The sequence below is a fragment of the Astyanax mexicanus genome, chromosome 14 (genome assembly GCF_023375975.1).
Source record: "Astyanax mexicanus isolate ESR-SI-001 chromosome 14, AstMex3_surface, whole genome shotgun sequence".
In the NCBI taxonomy this organism is placed as follows: Eukaryota; Metazoa; Chordata; class Actinopteri; order Characiformes; family Acestrorhamphidae; genus Astyanax; species Astyanax mexicanus.
Genome location: NC_064421.1, coordinates 3,658,834 through 3,681,153, shown reverse-complemented (window position 1 = coordinate 3,681,153; position 22,320 = coordinate 3,658,834). Strand labels below are relative to the sequence as shown.

General features: G+C 36.0%; 2 protein-coding genes across 52 annotated transcripts in view; both read left to right on the top strand.

Moving 5' to 3' along the window:
• The window catches only part of fyna (FYN proto-oncogene, Src family tyrosine kinase a), a 37,149-nt gene extending 35,224 nt beyond the window's left edge, over positions 1-1,925 (top strand). For both annotated transcript variants that reach the window (XM_022673293.2, XM_022673292.2), the window contains exon 13: positions 207-1,925. In XM_022673293.2, coding sequence (XP_022529014.1) covers positions 207-415 — 209 coding nt within the window. In that variant the 3' untranslated portion in view covers positions 416-1,925. The remainder of the gene's footprint in view (positions 1-206) is intronic.
• An 8,095-nt stretch (positions 1,926-10,020) lies between these two features.
• The window catches only part of si:ch211-266g18.10 (titin), a 56,736-nt gene continuing 44,436 nt past the window's right edge, over positions 10,021-22,320 (top strand). For 28 of the 50 annotated variants that reach the window (XM_049463423.1, XM_049463422.1, XM_049463421.1 and 25 more), the window contains exons 1-7: positions 10,021-10,281; positions 15,157-15,209; positions 17,489-17,695; positions 17,829-17,933; positions 20,095-20,187; positions 20,300-20,404; positions 21,510-21,629. In XM_049463423.1, the coding sequence (XP_049319380.1) occupies positions 10,262-10,281; positions 15,157-15,209; positions 17,489-17,695; positions 17,829-17,933; positions 20,095-20,187; positions 20,300-20,404; positions 21,510-21,629 (703 nt within the window). In that variant the 5' untranslated portion in view covers positions 10,021-10,261. The remainder of the gene's footprint in view (positions 10,282-15,156; positions 15,210-17,488; positions 17,696-17,828; positions 17,934-20,094; positions 20,188-20,299; positions 20,405-21,509; positions 21,630-22,320) is intronic. The other 22 variants (XM_049463387.1, XM_049463386.1, XM_049463378.1 and 19 more) reach the window with 1 other exon arrangement.

Sequence of the window (22,320 nt, the reverse complement as noted above, 5' to 3'; positions counted from 1 at the left end):
GCATTACATCCCAAAAAACTAAACATGATTATAACTGAAGTTAATAAAGGTGAGGCTATACAGAATGCACAGCCTCTTTATTTTATTCACCAAAAAAACTTGAAAACATACAGAAAATACACCAAGGTTTGAACTAAACAGTGAATTCTCTGTACTGTTACACCCCTAATATACTCTAACATCTTCTGGGTCCTTTTTTTTTCCAGGCATGAATAACCGCGAGGTGCTGGAGCAGGTGGAGCGTGGCTACAGGATGCCCTGCCCGCAGGACTGCCCCATCTCCCTGCATGAGCTCATGCTGCAGTGCTGGAAGCGAGACCCCGAGGAGCGGCCCACCTTCGAGTACCTGCAGGCCTTCCTGGAGGACTACTTCACTGCCACTGAGCCACAGTACCAACCAGGAGACAACCTGTAAACCACAGGAGCCCCGCCCGGGACCACAGGACAGACGGACGGACGGATCAGCAGGACGGACCGCCAAAACACCAAGGAGACTGACTGCCCTACACGAGGACGTTGCCACTGATACGATGCACGTACGACCGACGACTAAAGCTTCCAGAAACCTCGCCATCTCCATGATCTCCATGATCTCCATGATCTCCATGATCTCAAACTCTATCTCCATCCAGCTCTCCTCCACACCTTACCGACACTCTTATCTTCCACCGAGAGGACGCGCCACATTTACATATATCAGTAAAGCCAAATAACGATGAATTATTATAATAATAATAATAATAATAGTGTTTGGGGACCCCAGTCCCGGTCTCCAGTAAGCGTTCGGGGAGGGAGGGAGGGATTTGGGGTTGTGGGATTTGGGATGAATAAGGAATTAAGGAGGAATAAGGAATATTGAATATTCAAAAAAATATGGCCTGTTTGTATGTAGTGTAAATATATATGACCGTGTTTACTTACCTCCCTCTCCCCTGTTTTAGGCTTTATTACTTTTTATAATGCTTAATGTTATACATTTTTATTTTTGATTTTTTTTTTTAGTTTGTTTTTTTTTTGTTTGTTTTTTTCCAAGAGGAGATTCATTGCACAGAGAAAAACGTGAGAAAAACGTGTGAAAACATGAAAAACGTGGAAAATTATGAAAAGCATGATGAAAACTGAGGCCAAAAGTAGTAGTAGTAGAACAAAAAAAAAGAAGAATAGCTATTTTTTTTTCACATGAATGGAATAGAAATGATTCTGGAAATCATTTCTATTTAACTCCAGTAAATTCCAGACGAATATTGAATATTGAATATTAAATATTGGATCAGCCTCTTTAAAAAAAAAAAAAAACTACTGGGACTCTGTATTGTCATTATTAAACTGTCTGATTGCTGTTTAATAATTGATAATTATTAATGATTATTAATATTACAGTATCTACATTCCCTTTTTGATTATTTTAAGTTTATTTGTTTAATTTAAGGACTACTGCAGAGCGTAGAGATACAGTAGATATAGAGCTTTATTAAAAACTGACACTCAACATTGTGACCTTCCACTGAGGGAAGGGTAGGGTGTGTCCACTTTTGGCTTTAGTGACTCTGCTGGGCCTTATTATTATTATAATTATTATGATTATGATTATTATTGATTATTATTATTACTATGATTTGCTCCTGCTTTTAGCAAAAGCTCAGTGTCTCCATTTTTTTTCTTGCTACATAAAAAATGATGATAATAATGAGTGCATTTTCTATTTAATCACTTTTTTGGATTAACGATAGAATAATTATGCATCAATATAGTAATCAGGCTGTGTGGGCATTATGCTTGACTATACCTGCATCTCTCTCTCTCTCTCTCTCTCTCTAGCAAAGAATAAAATAAACGGCTAACATCATCACTGTTGTAAGAGGTATAAAATCCAGTTAAATCCATTTAAATGCATTATAACATGCGCTATGAATTAACATGACTCATAGGGGTGGGAATCGATTACTATCTCACGATTCGATTCGATTCCGATTTTGGGGGCCACGATTCGATTCAAAATCGATTTTTGATTCAAAACGATTTGAATTATAAATATTTCTGCTTCTGGCTAATGAATCGTATTGAAAAAAACCCTCCATAATATACACTGGTCCTGGAGCAAGTAATGTGTTACAAAAACAATAAAATGTGCAGGAATGTGGGTCCTCAGTGACAGAGGAATCACTGGGATATCACAATGACGTTAATGAACAATAAATACATAAATAAATAACACTGCTTTATTACCAGGCTACTAGCGGTGGTGTGTAGGTGACGCTGCTGGGCTGATGTGATGATAGCACTGGAGCGCTAAAGTTCAGGAGCAGCTGCTGATTAACTAGTTAATTTAAGGTGGTTGTATTTCTTCAGAAAGGGGGCAGGAGGTGGAGAAATTAATTCATATTGTCCATTCCTTAATTCCTCTGTGATGAGGAGCTGAAATTAGCTCTGATTAGCTTATTGTTATTTTTCCGTTCCGCCTTAAATGCTGCAGCCCGCTGCCACCTGTAGCGTTATTTAAGGTGGAACTGGAAAGTTAGCTAGTTAGCTAGCTAACAGTTACTGAAACTAACTACTAGCGATCTTTTTTATGCTTGTTATGAAGCATTCTGCCATAAAACATTGAAACTACACGTTAATCTAAGGTAATATAGTGCTTGTTCTGCCATCTTACCGGTGATTCTCAAACACCTACGCTCTGTGTGTGTCTGGAAGATCTCCAAAGGGACAAGCGCTATCCCCAGGGTTGCCAGGTCCAACAAAAATACCCAGCCCAAAATCAGTCTAAAACCCGCCCCTCAGAATCGATTTTGGGACATTTTAAATCGATTCTGAATCGTAGTAAATGAGAATCAAGATTCTTATGTGAATCGATTTTTTGGCACACCTCTAATGACTCAAGTAGAGGGAGGGAAAGGGTTAATAAAAAAAGAGGAAAAGAAAAGAAGAACCAAACCTCCGCTGAGCTCGTCTGCTTCGTTTCCAGCCCTCGTTTCCGTCCCCGAGATTAACAGACATCCAGACGACGCAGACTCAGTCTTCATTTCCGGGTCCATCCTCATCCTCCGGACCTCGTCCAGCTCCTCTGAACCCGAAACCGGATCTGAAAACCTGAACTGAAACCCGGAAAACAGCCGAGCTCTTCGTCATCATCCGCCGCCGTTAGCCCAGACCAGGCCGGGAGTTGAACTTTCACCTCGATTTCCTTTTTTTTTTATTATTATAATTTTTTTTATAGACTATCTTCATTCTGAATCACGTTCTGAAGCTCGTTCTAGTGAAAGGTCTTAGATTTGAATAGCGTGCACCACTATAGTAGGCAGTTACGAGTTCGGGCCGTGAGCTCCGCCCCCCCTCTCTCTCCGTGCCGCGTTTGTATGCTCCAACCTCATGATTTTTTTTTTTTCACGTTTTATTTTTGTATCATCTCTTTGGGATTAATTCATAGATATTGTGTTTTATTTAATTGTTTTTTGTTTCCTTTATGCACAAACATTTGTAGAATAAAGACTCATACCCAAGCTCATTTCTTTCAGGTTCTTTTTCCCCTCAAAAACAGCAAAGGAAAAAAAAATCAAATTTGATTCATTTAGGTTGAAATATAAAGCAGGATTAGCCAGCAGACTTCGCCGGAGGGAGGGATCTGTAGCTACTGTCTGTGGCAAGCCAGCAGATGAAGGAGATGCTACTAGTAAGTACTTTCAAATAATGAAATGAAGTTTTAATAAAGCTGTTTCAGTCATTTTTGTTGAGAACCTCAAGAGAGTACAAAGTAAGGATTAGCCAGGAGACTTCATCTGAGGGACGGATCTGTAGCTACTGTCTATCTGCAAGCCAGCACATAAGGGAGAAGCTAGTAAATACTTTCAAATAATGAAACAAAGTTTTAATAATTTGATTTCAATCTCTTTGGTTGAGAACCTCAAGAGAGTAGGATTAGCAGGACAAAGCAGGATTAGCCCGTAGACTTCGTCTGAGGGAGGAATCTGTACCTACTCTTTTGGCAGGTCAACAGCCAGCCCTGGAAAGCCTGCCAATAAGGAAGATACTAGTAGTGAGTACTTTCAAATAATAACATGAAGTTTTAATAAAGCCATTCAGTAATTTTATTTGAGAACCTCAGGAGAGTACAAAGCAGGATTAGCCAGGAGACTTCGTCTGAGGGAGGGATCTGTAGCTACTGTCTGTTTGAAAGCCACCAGATAAGAGAGAAGCTAGTTAGTACTTTCAAATAATGAAAAAGTTTTAATAAAGCCATTTCAGTCATTTGTTTGAGAACCTCAAGAGAGTACAAAGCAAGGATTAGCCAGCAGACTTTGTCTGAGGGAGGCATCTGTAGATACGGTCTGTGGAATGCCAGCAGATAAGGGAAGATACTACTAGTAAGTACTTTCAAATAATGAAATAAAGTTTTAATAACGTCATTTTGTTTAGGAACCTCAGACAGTACACAGTAGGATTGGCCAGTAGACTTCGCCTGAGGGAGGAATCTGCATCTGTGGCAAGTCAGTAGATGAGGGAGATACTAGTAAGTAAGTAAGTAAGTTCAAATAATGAAATAAAGTTTTAATAAAGCCATTTCAGTCATTTTGATTCAGAACCTCAAGAGAGTACAAAACAGGATTAGCTAGGAGACTTTGTCTGAAGGAGGGATCTGTAGATACTGTCAGTGGAAAGCCAGCAAATAAGGGAGATACTACTACTAAGTACTTTCAAATAATAAAATAAAGTTTTAATAAAGCCATTTCAGTCATTGTGGTTGATAACCTTAAGAGAGTACAAAGCACGATTAGCCAGGAGACTTAGTCTAGAATCTGTAGCTACTGTGTGTGAGCACAAGCTAACACTAACCTGTGGTAAACGCTCATCGTAAACATGAAGCGTTGTCCGGCAACAGCTTTTTATTTGCATAAAAGTGTCAGAGCCCTTAAACGGCTCTTTCTAAAAGGAACTAAAACTGGTAAACAATAGTGCTGGTGAGCTCTTTATCTTTATGCGAGAGTGATTTTGTTTAAAGAACTTCATTAACATGTTTTATATAAAACATAGACCTATTCTAACATGTAAAAAAGGTAGTATGCATCCCCTTTAACTCAAACAGATGCTAAGGCTAAATTAGCTTAGCTAACACTACTATCTAATCTCAGCTAGAAAACAGAAACAGACAGTTTGGGGAAAGGTAGTAAACTGCTAAAGTGATGCTTAAGATTTTATTTCGTTTAATTTATGTGAGTAAAGTAAAAAAATGAACTTAAACTTACTATTTGTTGGCTCTTGCTGCCAGCTCTCTCCCTCACTGTATACAGTAGCATTTAGATATCCAGTGCTGCTGGGTGAGGAGAGGGGGCGGAGTTATATGTCTGTTGCCACTGCTGCTGCTGGAAAAAAAATCCTAACATCAGAAGAAATACTGATCAATTTGTCAATGTTTAGTATAAATTATTCCTTCTTTTCACTTATTTGGTTGCCAAATATTCAGTGCATCATTAGTGAACCGTATATAAAACTTAGTACAAATACTTTTTACCTAACTTAAGTAGAAGTGTAAATTGTCTTTACTTTACTGGATTAATTATTTTACATTTTTACACAATTATCTGAACTTTTTATTCCTTACTCATCGTTCAATAAAATCCCTATCTAGATAAATCTCTCCTCCATCCAGATTGTGATTGGATGTAGAGAAGTATAAACATATATAAACTCCAGTCCAACTAAGCTTCTTTCATATATTTACCTTCTTCTGTATGTAAAATACATTCATTTTAATAAGCATATATGCTTTCACTTCTAGTGCCTATACTCCTGTGTTCACAACCCAATTAGTAATGCAGAGCCTTATTTTAAAGTAGCACTAGGACAGGGGTGTCCAAACTTTTTTTGTTGGGGGCCACAGACTCTATAATAAAACAAATAATGAAATATACCACTTTAAATAACACATTTTCCTGATTATTTCATTTACACACCATTTTACTTGACTTACTATCTTTATCTTTGACAGTGTTGTGTAAACTAAGATTTTTCAAATTGATGTTTAATTTCATGATTTCTCTTAATATAAAACTCCTTGATTACGGCAACTTTTAGACTCTTTGGCCCGTTTTTCTGCGCTAGAAATGCGCACCCTCTCCGCTTTTAGACTCTTTGGCCCATTTTTCTGTGCTAGAAATGCGCATCCTCTCCACTTTTAGACCCTTTGCCCCATTTTTCTGCGCTAGAAATGCGCACTCTCTCCGCTTTTAGACTCTTTGGCCCGTTTTTCTGCACTAATGCGCACTCTCTCTGCTTTTAGACTCTTTGGCCCGATTCTGACACCTACCGTTCAAACTTTGAATCTCACATTATAAAAACCTGCTTAACAGCGGACCAACTTTCATTCTATTTCTAAAATACTTCGCGGGTATACGGCCCGCAGGCTGTAGTTTGGACACCCCTGCCTGCACTAGGATAAAAGTAATAATACAGTATGTCCTCAAATCCAGTAAAACCAGTATTAAATCAATGATCTGCATTTAAGATCTCCCATCAGCTCGGTGCCCCCGGCCTGCTCCAGTGTTCAGAACCACAGATCCATATTTTCACTGAAACATCAATTATTTCAGCCCGTCCTGTTTTTTTTTTCCATGGCTGTGTTTTCCAGTAGTGCAGCTCACAGGCAGCAGAGGGCGCACTGCATTCTGGGAGCAGTGCAGGGTGTAATCTGTGCCGGGCTCAGCTTATTGGCTGGCTGGATATAAATAGGTGGTGCAGCTCTGTGAAGTCCCAGATGGAAATGGATCCTGTGAGATTTGATGGAAGAGTGATAAGTGCTAAAAACAGTCTTTAAATAGGATCAGAGATCTGACTGACGTTAATCTGAGCTGGGAGGAGACCGGCCTCTGGGTTACAGCAGTGTAAAAACAGTGGGTTTTAATTCAGATGGGTAGATTGAGGGGGGAAAAAATTACTAAGAAAAATACCCTGCAAAAAATATAATATACAGTAAATCAATATATAAAGACAAACATATGGAATTATTTAGTAAAGAAAAAAAGTGTTAAACAAACCAGAATATGTTTTATATTTATTTGCATTTTCTCAGTCAGTTTTATGAGGTAGAGTCACCTGGAATTCAGGCTTTCAGTTAACAGCTGTGCTGAACTCATCAAGAGTTAATTACTTGAATTTCTTGTCTCTTAATAAAGTGTTTGAGATCATCAGTTAAAGTAAAGTAGTGAAGAGGTAGAGTTACAGGTATACAGAGAATAGTGAATATTTGAGTAATGTTCTAATCCAGGTTATGAGAAGCAAGAATTACTCAACTTAGTATAGAAAAAAATGAAGAATTTTAAGAACTTTGAAAGTAACCTAAATTGCAGTTGCACCACAAAGACCATCAAAAACATAATAATGATGGAACTGGCACTCATCAGGACCGCCCCAGGAAAGGAAGAGCGAGAGTTTCCTCTGTTGTACAGGAGTATTCCCAAAGTATTTTGGTTTGTTTAACACTTTTAAGTTACTACATGATTCCTTATGTGTTCCCTCATAGTCTGGATCAGTTCACTATTCATTTACTATGTAGAAAAAAAAAAAAAAAAAAAATATATATATATATATATATATATTATAGATAAATATAATCAAGTGAAATCCTGTTAAATGTAGTCAAAACACTGTAAATGATATTTATTATGCTTATGTTGTAAGACTATTATAAAATTAGTGAAATACTTACTAACCTAATAATAATAATAATCTTTATTTCTTCATATGTTTGTTATTTTTTTCATACTGATTAGTTATCGGTTTCCTCTACTTGAAAGTAAAAATATATATATATATATATAGTTTTTATTTGTTATATTTTCTATCTGAAAGTATCTTATTGCAATAGCACATTTTCTAATGAATTTAAGCAAGTTGAAAACACTACATCCACATTTACTGCAGGAGACCCCGCCCACATATCCTACAGGCTGTGGTACATGATACTTAATCCTGTCCCATGACATTTGGCATGTGAGTGTATTTCACTGGCAGATTATTTTGCTTGTTTTGAGCTTTATTTCCTGATAAAACTAAATTATCTGCCATACAATAATCAAATACAGTAGCAAAAGTCAAAAGTTTGGTCACGATAATGCCATTTTCTGTCTGCAATGCACACAAAGGACATCTCTCATATTATAATATAAAATCTATATTAACATTAAATCTTATTCACTAAAATAAGTAACTTTGGTCTATTGCATTGGAAGCCTTTGTTTAACATTTTTATTTTAGATTTGATGTTTTTGACTTTTTGTTAACAAGCCATCCCTAAACACAAAATTAAACATGAAGAAAGTGTTCAAAATTATATACAATTAGTAAAAATTAGCTCTTTTAATTATTTGCCTCTTTGGCTCTTGTGTTATTATTATTATTTTTTCCAGTGCAGTGGGTGGGGCTAAGCTGTTGTTTCATTGGTTTATAAACTTTTTTATTGGCTCGTTTAAAGGCTCTTCTAATTCTATTCTAAGAACAGGTCTTTTATGTTATTTGCAAAAAACATAAAAAAATAAAAAATAAAATACATCATGTTCATTGCAATGCAAGCAGGGTCTTAAAGGGTTAAATCTTATTTTGTGTACATGGTAGGGGTGGGCGATATGTCTTTAAAATAATATCACAATATTTTATGGTATTTTCACAATAACGGTACTCTTGCCGTTATAACAAAACGCTAAATTAAGAACATATATATTTCAAAAATACACTACTGCAACAAAAAAAAAAAAATACTAATATTAATAGGGGTGGGCGATATGGCTCTAAAATAATATCACGATATTTCAGGGTATTTTTGCGATAACTATATACTTGGCGATATGGGAAAATTAAAATAATTCATTCATTTCAGGAATATAGTATAAGAGTATAACAGAATAATCATAATGTGGCAAAATAAATAATATAGCATAAAATAATATAATGCAGCAAAAATAATATTGCAGAATATTTAATGCATGCATATAAACTGCAAACTAAAACAATTATACAATAAATACACCTAAAGCTTCACAGTAAATAATAGACTACTTTTAAGACAGAACAGCCCTATTATCACGATATGGATTTTTAATATCATGATATTTCTGTTTCACGATATATTGTATACGATATAATATTGCCGACCCATAAATAATACTAATAATAATCCAAATATCTCCTTATATCCAGGATTAAAGTAAAATAAATGATAATAGACAGATATAATCTCTGTAGTCTCTAGTAGATATATAATAGGAAATGAGAACAGTGTGAATTTTTATTTTGCTTAAAACAGCAAAAAAGTAGTACCCTGATGTGATAATTAGAGATGGGTAATATGGCACAATATTTCAGGGTATAATATAATATTGTTCACGATATTCAAAAATTTTAACAAGCCATCCTTAAACACAAAATTAAACATGAAATTTTATACAATTAGTAAAAAAAATAGCTCTTTTAATTATTTGCTATTTGGCTCTTGTGCTATTTTTATTTTATTTTTTCCAATGCAATGGGCAGGGCTTAGCTGTAGTTTAATTTTGGTTTATAAACTTTTTCTTTGGCTAGTTTATAGGCTATTCTGATTAAGAACAGGTCTCAAATAGTGTTATGTGCAAAAAAAAAAACATTTTTTAAAAATAAGTAATTCCATATAGTATGTGTCTCTTAACTGTTTTTTATACCTTTAATATTAATCTACAGTGTAGAAAATACATTAAATAAAGAAATAAATAAAGCATAAAAACATTGAATTTCCACTAAATTTAGGAAGATTGCACTAATGTTAATATCATTTTTTTGCAGTGTAATGATCCACACTATTACACCTCCTCTACTTTTACAGGGACACGCCCCCCACCGGCCTAAAAAGGCCAGGCCGAGTGCAGCTGGTGGAAACAGCCCCGGCTAAGAATAAACAGGGGCAACTGTGGCTAAAGTTACCCTACAGCCATCCCATGAATTCCGTCCTGCCCTATACCCATGTGAGGCTTCCCCCCCCCGGTTTAAGCCTGGAGCCTCAGTCCCCCTGCCTAGGTCCCCTCCACCATCTCCCCTCACTGCCCTGCACCATGCTCACCAGCCTCGCCCTCTAAACCCCCAAAAATCCACTTTTACACATGATTTAAACCGGTTTCACCTGTGGATTACACACACGGGGGCGAACAGGATCAGCACCATGCCACACTGAGCGGAACCGGCCCAAGCGGACTACACCGGCTACAGGAACTACAGGACCTACAGGACCAGGGGGATCAATTACATGACTGAACCCAAATCAAGGTACTGCCTGTATAATTCAGTGTACAGATATAGAAGCTGTTCTATATGTAGTACAGTATAGAGGTCCAGCTGTTCAGTGATACAGCGTTTAGTGTTACAGGGTTGAGTTTTAAAGAGTTTAAGGGTTTGTGTTACAATGGAAAATACTTGTTTTATTGCTTGTTTTATTCGTGTACTTAGTACTATGGAACAGGGATGAAACAATAAGCTTAACAACCTTGAAAAAACTGCAAAAAATTGGTAAATTGTGAAACAGGTACATCCTGTTAAATGTAATCTAAATGTATTATTTATTTTTTACCCTAACCCTTACCCTAATATTTTAAATTATAAGAATTTTATAGTAATATTACAAGATAAAAGAACTTATATTTAACATATTTTTACTTATTTTAAGTGATTTTCTCTTCTAACCTTCTTTTGCATGATGTTACCTTCCGGCAACAAACCATTTTCTGGTTAGTACACCATTCCAAACCATGCCTTATTTATTTATTTCATGTTTAATATAATGTTACAAGGCATATCGACATCCAATACAATGAGTTTGGACGTGAACACAAAACAAGTATTTTTTTTATTTGTTGCCTTTGAGCAACATTATGTTGATCATTTACTAGAGCCATCATGATAAAGCAGTGGTGATTCAAATAACCTGCTTGTCGTCTAAATATAAATAATAATCTGAAAAACGTCCCCAAAGAAAAAATCTCCCAAATAGCGGTGTATTTTGTTTCTCTGCAAAAATATAATTCATGCCATAAATGGGTTAGAAATTCCTGTACAACAGATTAATTTACTTGGAATAAGACACTGTCAAAAGCACAAATTAAAATTTGAATAGTTGTGCAACATTTTTACCCAATGTAAAAATGAGAAATTAGTGAAATATCAGAACTGCCAAAACAATCTGCTTAAAAAAGGTTTTGACAAATATTATGAAAACTAAAATACAAAAAAAACGTTTTTAAGTGAAAGTTTAGAACTGTTTAAAAGGCGTAAGCATATAAATCCACTTCATTGACCAACTCCTGGCTCGTCTCATCACAATAACCTTTCAATATTAATGGATTATCTTTTTTATGCTTTTCTTAATGACTGTCTATTTATTATCTTGTCTCTTGAAATGTTTCTAAGTGTTGCACCATCTCCTCAGAGAGAGGACAGTAATGAGACAGGAATGGAAGTCATGCAGAATGCTGGATCGGGTTACGCCCACAGTATATCGTTTCAGTGTAGTTATCAATATGTTATCCTAATATACTAAGAAAAACAACTTTTGCTGTTTAATACAAAAGCAAAATCCATAGCTATCATTTTCCATGACATCAAATATTATTATTTAATTATTATTTTACTACATAATATTAATTACATGACACAATATTGTATTCTGGTAAAATCTGGAGAAAATATACAATAAATATCACCACTAACTAGAAAAAGCAGCCGAGTCTAGTTTTATGGAACTGCCATTGGCTGCGAAGTATCACCAATAGCTGTTTTTTATAAAAAAAAAAAGATACTTTGCTATAAAATATGACATCTGTTATATTTCATGTAACATGTTATATGAGCTTGCTTGCTGATGAACTCTAACCTTGCTCTCAGAGCTTTAAGAAGTGTGGTTGGTGTGGCGTAGTGGATAACACCACCGCGTGCTTATGAGCATGAAACATTTGGCCCGTGAGGTTGTTTGAACTATAGTGAACGATAATGAAATAAATAAGTAAATAAAAAAATGCTTCTCTGGTGAGCTTTTGTTTACACACCTCCCCTGTCTCTCTGTTGCGCTCGGTGTAACTTTAAAAAAGTAAAGGTTTCTGCCTATTTTCGTTTTTCCACGCATTCTCTGGCTCTCCTTATCTCCTTATAAAGGTGTTTTTTTTCCTGGCCGTGTCCCAATTCGCTAGCTGGGGCAGCGGTAGTATATTGGAGCGCAACCCTGACGACACGGGTTGTATCCCGCGTGAGGAGCGGTGTGTTTATTTCTTTATTTTTTCCTTTTTTCTTGGGTTTACCTGCTTTGAGATTAGCTATTCTGCAACTGGGTTCAACAACCCTCTGGGCTGGAGAGCTACTAGTCTGTAGCGCTCCATCCCATTACACTAAATTTTCCAAAACAGCCAAACTTAATTGCTAACCCCTGGTCTACACCAATAGGAGTCCTTGGGCAAGACTCCTAACGCTACATGTTACACTAATGTACATGTAAAAGTAGATCATATATTTATTAGTGTTTATATGTGAAGGACCCTGATCACCATAGGCTAGCCATGCTAATATCACATTGCAGCAGCAGTGATGCTAATAGCATTGCAGCAATGCTATCAGCACAGGTAAGGCTGGCAGCCCACTGCTAACATTGCAGTAGTGGCGCTACGAGAGGCCTGAAACCAGCATGATTTAATGTTCCTGCTGTTAAAGATTTATCCATATACAGAGATAACTAGAGCTTAGATTGGACCCAAAAAATCTAGACCTACCTGAGCTACACCTTGCCCAATAAACTTCATTATGATCATTATGATCCCGATTAAAAGTCAACAGTGTTTTAGTAATTGAGAGTTCAATCTGAACTTTTAACTACAGTTCTGAGCTGTTTGAATGAGTGAAACCTGTTCAGAAGGATGTTAATGTACAGTGCAGCACTGAAGAAGCATAGGCTGTGTACTTAATAACACTGTTTATAAGGGGTGTGACGAGATCTCGAGATTCTCGTCAAGCTTTAACCTGTCTCGCGGGAAAAAAAATAGTTTAGTGTGGACTGTTTAAGCGGGATCTGGCAACACAGCAGGAGTGCAACTACTTTCTGGAGTGCAAACATAGTATCGCCCCCGGGGGGGAGGGGCTGGAGGAGATACGTTCTGTCACGTCATTACTAGCCCTCCGCGCTCAGCAAAACCAGCAAGCTGATTGGCTGTTTCTGCTGAGAAAAAAATTATTATGCATCGCTTAGGCTGCATATCCCCTTTTTAAGTTGTATATCTGGCTGGATTTTGGCTCCAGTGGAAACAATAAACGGTAACAGAGTGACCAACAAGACACAAACCATATATAAATACTGTAAGTAAATCGTTTCATAGGCAGTTGGACTAATCCCTTAGCTCTGTACTGTATTTAAAAACATGTTCTGACTCTGTTTCACTTCAAGCATAGTCTTAATATGACTGGTTATGGTTATGAATAGTTAAATTACAAGAGATTTAGGAGAAAAAAACACAAACCCTAGGCTTAATATGACTGGTTGTGGTTTGCACTTATTGTTTGCACTGTATAACCCTGCGTTCACACTGGAACGCGACGAGTCGCTTGTGTCGCCCAGCGTTTGTCGCTTGTGGGCGTGTCAAGCTCAACGCCCGCGTTTATCATGGTCCAGCCTCCGACAAGAAAAAAGGCACAAAAAAGGAATCGCTTGGCCACTTTATTCTCCAGCTATAACTCCCAAACTTGCTGGACTCTTGGGCGTTACTGTGATTTAACTGCGCTGGAAACGCAGCCGTTCCCACAGACTGATGTGGGTCCACCCCGTTCAACAGAATGAACCGGAAAAAGAAACTAGAAATTTAGAGGACGTCGAACCGCCTTGTTTGTGATTGGTCCAAAGAAAAGCTAGGAGCCAATCGGGTTAGAATGTCGCTTCACCGCGTCATAACTCATTTGCATAGAGTTGAGAAAAATTCAGCTCCGTGTCACTTGTCGCTCTGTCGCTTTGTCGCTTGTTGCCTCTCGCGTGTCGCGGCGACAAATCGCGCCCTGCCATAGGAAATGAATGGTCGCCTGTCGCTTTGTCGCTTTCCAGTGTGAACGCAGGGTAAGAACTAGAAAAGTTTTTTTTTTTTTTTTTTTCTTATTTCTATGTCATATAGAATCAATGTGTGAGAGAAACCAGTCTGTTAAGGTTGCGTTATATGATTTTGTCAAATAAAACTTAAAATTTTAAGCCATTTTTCATTTTTGACGTTTTCTTTAAAATTGTATTTTTAAATATCGTCTCGTCTCGTGAGATTAGTGTCTCGTCACACCCCTACTGTTTATTAAGAATAGAGCTCCACAGTGTAATGCGGATGAGTAGAGGAGCTGGCATGAGGCCAGTGCTGAGTGATTATAACATTCTAATGTCTGCAGCTTTTTTAAGATCACACTGTGATTTGTTACTTTGTGACATTGTGATTATCACACCATAGCTTTATATAAAATAAAAGTGGCCCGAGAAAAGTGGTGGGAAATCTCTGCCCGACCAAGACCAAGGGTGCACCATCATCCAGACTATGAAGGAACACATAATGAATCATGTAGTAACTTAAAAACAGTGTTAAACAAACCAAAATACTCTGTGAAGAAGCATTTAGATACTCTTATCTATGGAGCTGTTAACTTTGTCCTGATGAGGGCCCTTTTCATCAGTTGTTTGTCATGTTTGATGGTCCTTGCCGAGACTACACTTGAGGATACTTTCGAAGTTCTTAAAATTCTTCTTTTCGAATCAACTGATCTTCATTTTTTTCTTAAAGTATTTTTTTCTTTATTTAGTTGAGAAGTTCTTGCTTCTCATAATCTGGATTCGAACATTGCTCGAATAGAGCTATTCACTGTATACCTGTACCTCTACCTCTTCACTACTTTACTTTAACTGATGCTCTCAAATTAATATTAAGAGACAAGAAATTCAAGTAATTAACTCTTGATGAGTTCAGCACAGCTGTTAACTGAAAGACTGAATTCCAGGTGACTTTGCACATCCAGCAGAGATGTGCAAAAAACTGATCATCTAAGCAAGAGGTGCTACTTTAAAAAATGTAAAATATAAAGCATGTTCTGGTTTGTTTAACACTTTTTTGTTTATTAAATAATTCCATATGTTTTTCTTCATAGCTTGGATGATTTTATTATTAATCTGCAATGCAGTATATCCAGACTTTTGACAGGTACTGTATATATGTAGCACGTCTAATAATAAGATACTAATACTAGTCAAACTGTTGTAGAAAAATGGAGAAAAAGACAAACACTTAACTGCATTAATATCACATGCCTATATAATGAGAAAGCTTATTCAGAGCAGTTTCTAAGAACAGTGTTTTGCAGTGCTGTGCTAATTCTGACGCTGTAGGAGGTGTTGTGGGGTTTAGCAGCTGGTGTTAAGTGTCGTCTCTGTCTCTGCCAGTCAGCTGTGACTTTTTGGCCACCGTCTGACTTTGACTAATGCAGCTCCACTTGTGTGGCTATATGCTAACATGATCTGCATCTGCATTTGGGAAAACTCAGACTCTCAGCCTTGCAGTAAAGTCTGCATGTCTACATGTATTTAGGCCAAGTAGTGACAATCATTCAACTGTGTAACAAACCTATTTTAACACACGTTTCAATCAACCAACCTTTATTTTCACTCGGGAAAACACTGAGGGTGACCCTCATTTACAATGTTGCCAAGCATTTATAACATCAAATGGATTGAACACATTTAATAACAATTTAGAAATAATAAGAAATAAAATAGTAAAAAAAATTTGACACATAAAAACTAAAAAATGTATAAAATATAAAATAAGTAATTAGATAATAGTAAAAGTAAACTGTTAAAAATGATCAGAAGTGATTAAATCAATAATAGAACTAAGAACAAGAATGAAAATATAAAACATTAAAATAAAATAAAAACATGTTTTTAAATCAGTTAATTTTTTGAGTCTTTAAATGGTAACTAAACCCCTTGATTTTAGCTGCCTCCACCCTCAGCTCAAATTTGAAAAAGGCTAATAAAATAGCCTCGCGTTTGATAAAATAGCTATTTGTCCACTGCCGCGCACCGTAATTACACTTTGAGCGTGCGTTTCCACGAAGATTCACGTAAAAAACACAACAGCGAGTGGAAATGGAGGAGCTACTGAACGCTGTATTGTCACGTGACCGTGAAAAAGACTAAAAACTCACTGTTCCCCCTATTTTTTTTTTTCAATTGCAGTCTGGATGCAGGCGTTTTATCACTGAGTAGAAGTGTGAAATATTTTTCACAGAATACGTCTGCTATTGGTAGAGACTGCACAACTTCTTTGATAAGATATAGGGAAGTTAGAGGGTTAAGTAATTTAAGTGTTTTAAGTGATTGGACCTAATAAAGCAGATAATTCTGCTTAATAAAAATAATAAGCATTTGTCAAGAAATATGTAAAGTCAGAAACAATTAAATGCACAAGTTGATACATACTGCCACTGACCATGCTAAGCGCTACTAGCTCTTTCACCATTCAGAGGTGAGAATATTGGCCGGTAGCCTGCTGCTAACCCCGGCTAGCACTGCTGGCGCAGCATTAGCATTATCTGCTAACCACACTTACTCTTTAGGTAAGTTTTTTCGGACTGTAGTCTGCGTGTTTACCGTGATAAAACAAGCTACGTGGGATGAACCGCTAGCTAATATCACCCTGTGTAGCACTGTCGGGTGTTGGTTAGCCGCTAACCGTTAGTGGTTAGCCAGCCTAATGCTCCAGCCTTAGTGCTGGAGAAATTCGGTAATCTTAAGCTTACTGTAAATAAACAGAAGTGCTTTACTCAGAAATCTGTATAGATTGACATCCAGTGCTCGTTTGACTTTAAAGTATTTTTTTAAAGTAAATAATGCATATTATAAAAATGTGATCATTTTTGTTATTTGTCATTTTATTACAGTAATTAAAATTCTTTTGTATTTCCTACTCTTGCTTTGTTTTAAAAACTGCAAAAAAGAAAGCTTGTTTTATCACCAATACTGTTATAATAATAATAATTATTATTATTATTATTATTATTATTATTATTATTATTATTATTATTATTATTATTATTATTATTATTATTATTAGTGGTTGTTGTTGTTGTTTTAATATTTAGAAAAGAGTAAAGATATATTTACCACTATTTTGAACTGTGTGATGTCACTTCCTCAAAATGATGCCAGCCAATTGTATTTTGTCCTGTAGAAAAACATAATACTGTAGGTTACTGTACTGTACTGTAAGTAACTTAGCTGTATTAAATCCCTGTACATTTCGAATTAAATTAACAAAATATACACAAATATTAAATACAAATCTTAAAATAATTAAGTTTAGTTTAGGTCAGAATGTCACTTTAATATTGGATTGATTGGATTAGTATTGGATTTATTATTGGTACAACTATTGGTACTGTTAGTTTAAATAATGTATGTTTTCTGTATGTCCTGTAGGTGCAGGAGCAGAGTCCACCCCTAACGCCGCTATGGACCCCCAGAATAAAGAGGCCGTGCAGCCAGGCTCTCCTAAAGCCTCCAGCCATGGTTTTATGAGGGTTTTAAACCGTCCCGCTCAGTGGCTGCTCGTCATCACTCTCCTCGTATCGTGGTCAGCGGCTGCCGTCTACATGTTCGACTTTGTGAGCGAAGAGCAGCTGGCCAGTAAGTGTTTTATTAATACTAATAATAAAATAAAATAAAATAAAATAAAATAATATGAGCATGTATCAGTTCCTCTACTGTAGAGACCTCTGAGCTGCTAAAATCAAAGTTTTTTTGTCTGTATTTTTCGCAGATCTTCAGGATATTGGTTCAGATCCTATAGGAGCTGTAAACAGAGCTGTTGAGGACATTACAGAAAGGATAGACCACATAAATGATATATTTAATGATCCTCAAGGTAAGCTCCACCCACACCTACTCTCATAATACTGAACTTGATTATGTTAAATCACTTATTTTAAAAACACACACATTAAAATTAGCCTTTTTATTATTTAGGATTCAAAAGACAATAATAAGATAATAAAATGTAATTTTAGTTTCTTTAAAGGTAAGAAAAATAAAAATAAGAAATGTATTCCACTTTCATGGTCAGCTACTCAAGTTCCATCTTTTTATTTTTCCAAGTTTTAGTTCCAGTTTCTGATGAACTCTCTTTAAAAAACGCTTTTATTGTGGTAATTTTAGATCAACTAATTTCTTTGATTTTCACTCAAAAATAGTTTATTTTACGTTTAAAATGATTGACTGCATGTTCAAATAATTGATATTTATGACAAAACAAATCACTCCTGTTACTGGACCTCACTCCTGTTATTGGCACTCACGTCTGTTGCTGGAACTCACTCCTGTTACTGGCACTCACTCCTGTTACTGGCACTCACTCCTGTTACTGAAACTAACTCCTGTTACTGGAACTCATTCCTGTTACTGGCACTTACTCACTCCTACTACTGGCACTTACTCACTCCTGCTACTGGCACTTACTCACTCCTGTTACTGGAACTCACTCTTGTTACTAGAACTTATTGCTGTTACTGGAACTAACTCCTACTACTGGAGCTCACTCCTGTTACTGGCACTCATTCCTGTTACTGAAACTCACTCCTGTTACTTGAACTCACTCCTGTTACTGGCACTCATTCCTGTTACTGGAACTAACTCCTGTTACTGGAACTCACTCCTGTTACTGGAAATCCCTACTGATACTGAAACTCACTCCTGTTACTTGAACTCACTCCTGTTACTGGCACTCATTCCTGTTACTGGAACTAACTCCTGTTACTGGAACTAACTCCTGTTACTGGAACTCACTCCTGTTACTGGCACTCACTCCTGTTACTGGCACTCACTACTGTTACTGGAACTCATTCCTCTTACTGGCACTTACTCACTCCTACTACTGGAACTCACTCCTGCTACTGGCACTTACTCACTCCTGTTACTGGAACTCACTCCTGTTACTAGAACTCACTCACTCCTGTTACTAGAACTTATTCCTGTTACTGGAACTAACTCCTACTACTGGAGCTCACTCCTGTTACTGGCACTCATTCCTGTTACTGAAACTCACTCCTGTTACTGGCACTCACTCCTGTTACTGAAACTCACTCCTGTTACTGGCACTCACTCCTGTTACTGGCACTCACTCCTGTTACTGGCACTCACTCCTGTTGATGGCACTCACTCCTGTTAATGGCACTCATTCCTGTTACTTTTTATGTTTTGAATAACAGGAATGAAAGTAACAGGAGTGAGATTTTAGCATAAAATTAGCGAAAACATGAAAAATAGCTTAAATGTGGCTAATAGCATGAGGACACTGAGCACATTCTAGTGATTTTTTTTTCAAAATTTGCATTTTAAAAACAAACCAAAAAGATATAAGAATTAATTTAGGTAACAGGACTGAGTGTTGAGATTGAGCTCCTCAGTCAGAGTTACAATAAGATCAAATATACAGAAAACACTAATGAGGAACTTAATTCTAGTCGTCCCATGATCTTCAGAAGAACCAGCTGATGATGTCACTTCCTGTTGTAGATGTGACTTCCTGTTGTAGAATGTTCCAGATGTTTCAGATGGGGTAATTAATGTGTTACAGTAACAGGACTGAGCGAAACCCAGCAGGGACACAACTAAAATGTGTATTTTAACTTAAATATTATGGATTTATTATGAAAAAAATATTTTTTTAAAGCATAGATGGAATTTGGAGTCACACAACAATGCAAAAAAATATATAATAATATATTTTTGAAATAATATATTTCATGGTAAAGTTTATAGTTAGAGAGTGGGGACAGGTAACAAATGCTATTTTTTCAGTGTTCTAGGTAGTTTTTATTAATGTTTTAAGTTACATATCTTGCTTTTGCAATTAGATCAATGTACAAGACACTATGCTTAATAATAAAATGTATTTTAAAGTTATTTTGTGTGCACATTTATACATGTAAATTTCTTGAGGACAGAAATAGAGTTAAATAAGAGCTGGGAATTATATAATTCTGATTTCCTGCCTCTTTTCTCTTTCCTGTATTTATGTAATTTTCTAGAATACATACCGAATGTGATATCTGATCCAGTGGGTACTGTCCAACAGTGGACGGACTCTTCAGCAACGTTTCTCTCGGAAATGCTCAATTCTGGTGTGTATCTACATTTACAGATTATCATATACATTATCATGGCTGCGAAGGGTGGTTAATAATTTGTACATTGATTTTTATACAAATTTTTTATTTAATTTTTTGTGCACAGCAGACAAGGGAGTTACGGGTTACTTTAAGCTGGGTTCTGGAGTGTTAGATGAAGTGAATGATTGGGTTCGGGCTCCAGCTGTCTACCTCTTCCACACATTTGAAGGTAATCTCACAGACACATCGATTTTCTTTTCTTTATACCACATTTAGCTCTGATCTTGCAATTTGATTGGCTGAGAGACTTTCTAGAAGTGCAAGTATTGCACGGTAATGGCACTCTGACCAAAGCTCTTCTAGTACTACTCCATCACATACATACCCAACCTAGCAACACTACAATACAAGTCTGTTTTATGAAAATGTACTGACAAATACTGTGTAAAAACAGAAAAACACATACAAGTGTATATAAAAAAATTGAATTAGAACACACAGAGTGATCTATTTTAAGAGTTTATTTATTTTATTGTTGATTATTTTGGCTTACAGCCAATGAAAACACAAAAATCAGTGTCTCAGAAAATTAGAATATTATACTACTTCATTTAAGACCAACTGGTACTTTTGGCAGTGTGGGCAGTGTGGGACGTCCTGCTGGAAAATGAAATCCACATCTCCATAAAAGTTGTCAGTAGTAGAGGGAAGCTGTAAGATATGAAGTGCTGTAAGATTTTGTGGGAAAACAAAACTGCACTGACTTTAGACTTGATAATAAAACACAGTGGGTCAAGGGAGCAGAGTCTGGAGGAAGAATGGAGAGACACACAGTCCAAGCTGTCAACTTTTATGGAGATGCGGATTTCATTTTCCAGCAGGACTTGGCACACTGCCAACACTGCCAAAAGTACCAATTAAATAATAATTTTCTGAGATACTGATTTTTGGGTTTTCATTGGCTGTTAGCCATAATTATCAACAATAAAATAAATAAACGCTTAAAATAGATCACTCTGTGTTTAATACAACTATATAATATATGAGTTTTACATTTTGAACTGAACTACTGAAATACAAATTTTTTGAGATGCACCTGTAGGTTGGAAAATCAAGAACTGTTTTGTATGTAAAATCTATCCAGACTGACATTCAGAATTGTTAGTTTTTTTTTCATCCCATGGTGTTGCAATGATTTTGCTCCACTGCACAATATATGACTCTTTATATACAGTTATTGGTTGAACTGGTGGACTACTGAAAAAATTGGGGGAATTGTAAAACGTTTGACTGGTATCTATTGATGAAAGTTTCTCTCTATTATTTTTATCTAGATGTGCTGGATTTGGTGATTTTCCAACCTCTGGAAATAATCAGTGGAGCAGTTGAATTAATTGTAGATCTAACAATGACCGTCCTGAACACTGTCTCAGGCCTGTTCAGGAGTGCTGGAGGTAAGTCCAAATACTTTAGACAGTTCAAATCTGCTGTATATTAATATTATCAGCAGTTTAGCTCAATTTAAAAGAAGGGGGCGGGGCAAATTACAGCGGAAGTTGGGCGTAAACTTGGTGGCATAATTAATATTGTTAAAAAGTTAATAATCCTAATTATTATCAGAAATATTAACAAACATTGCTGAAAAAATATATACTTAATTGTACTTAAAACTAATTGAAAAATATCTAAGTATGCTGTAAATATACTAACAGATTTATGTACTAACTTAAAATATATTAAAAGTACATTAATATTATGCTTTCATCAAATGTTTGAAAGTAAACTTTGATAATACTTTTTAAAAAGTACAATATAGTGTATTTTAAAAAAAAATTAACTACTATGAAGTACACTTTTAGTTTTATGTAATTCAATATACTTCTAAAATACTTATTTCCAAATATACTTTTGTACATTTTTAGCAAAGTGTGTTAAAAAAAAAACAAAAAAAAACAACTGTTACAGCAGTTCACTTAAAGTACAATGTATCATGTAACTTTTTAGAAAATAACTTTTTAGAAAGTTATATTACTACTACTAATTTAAAAAAATAAAGTAAATATGTAACATGCAAAAAATTGCATTACAATTATAGGATAGGAAAATATATTTTTATACCCAACAAAGTATACTAGAAGTGCGCTA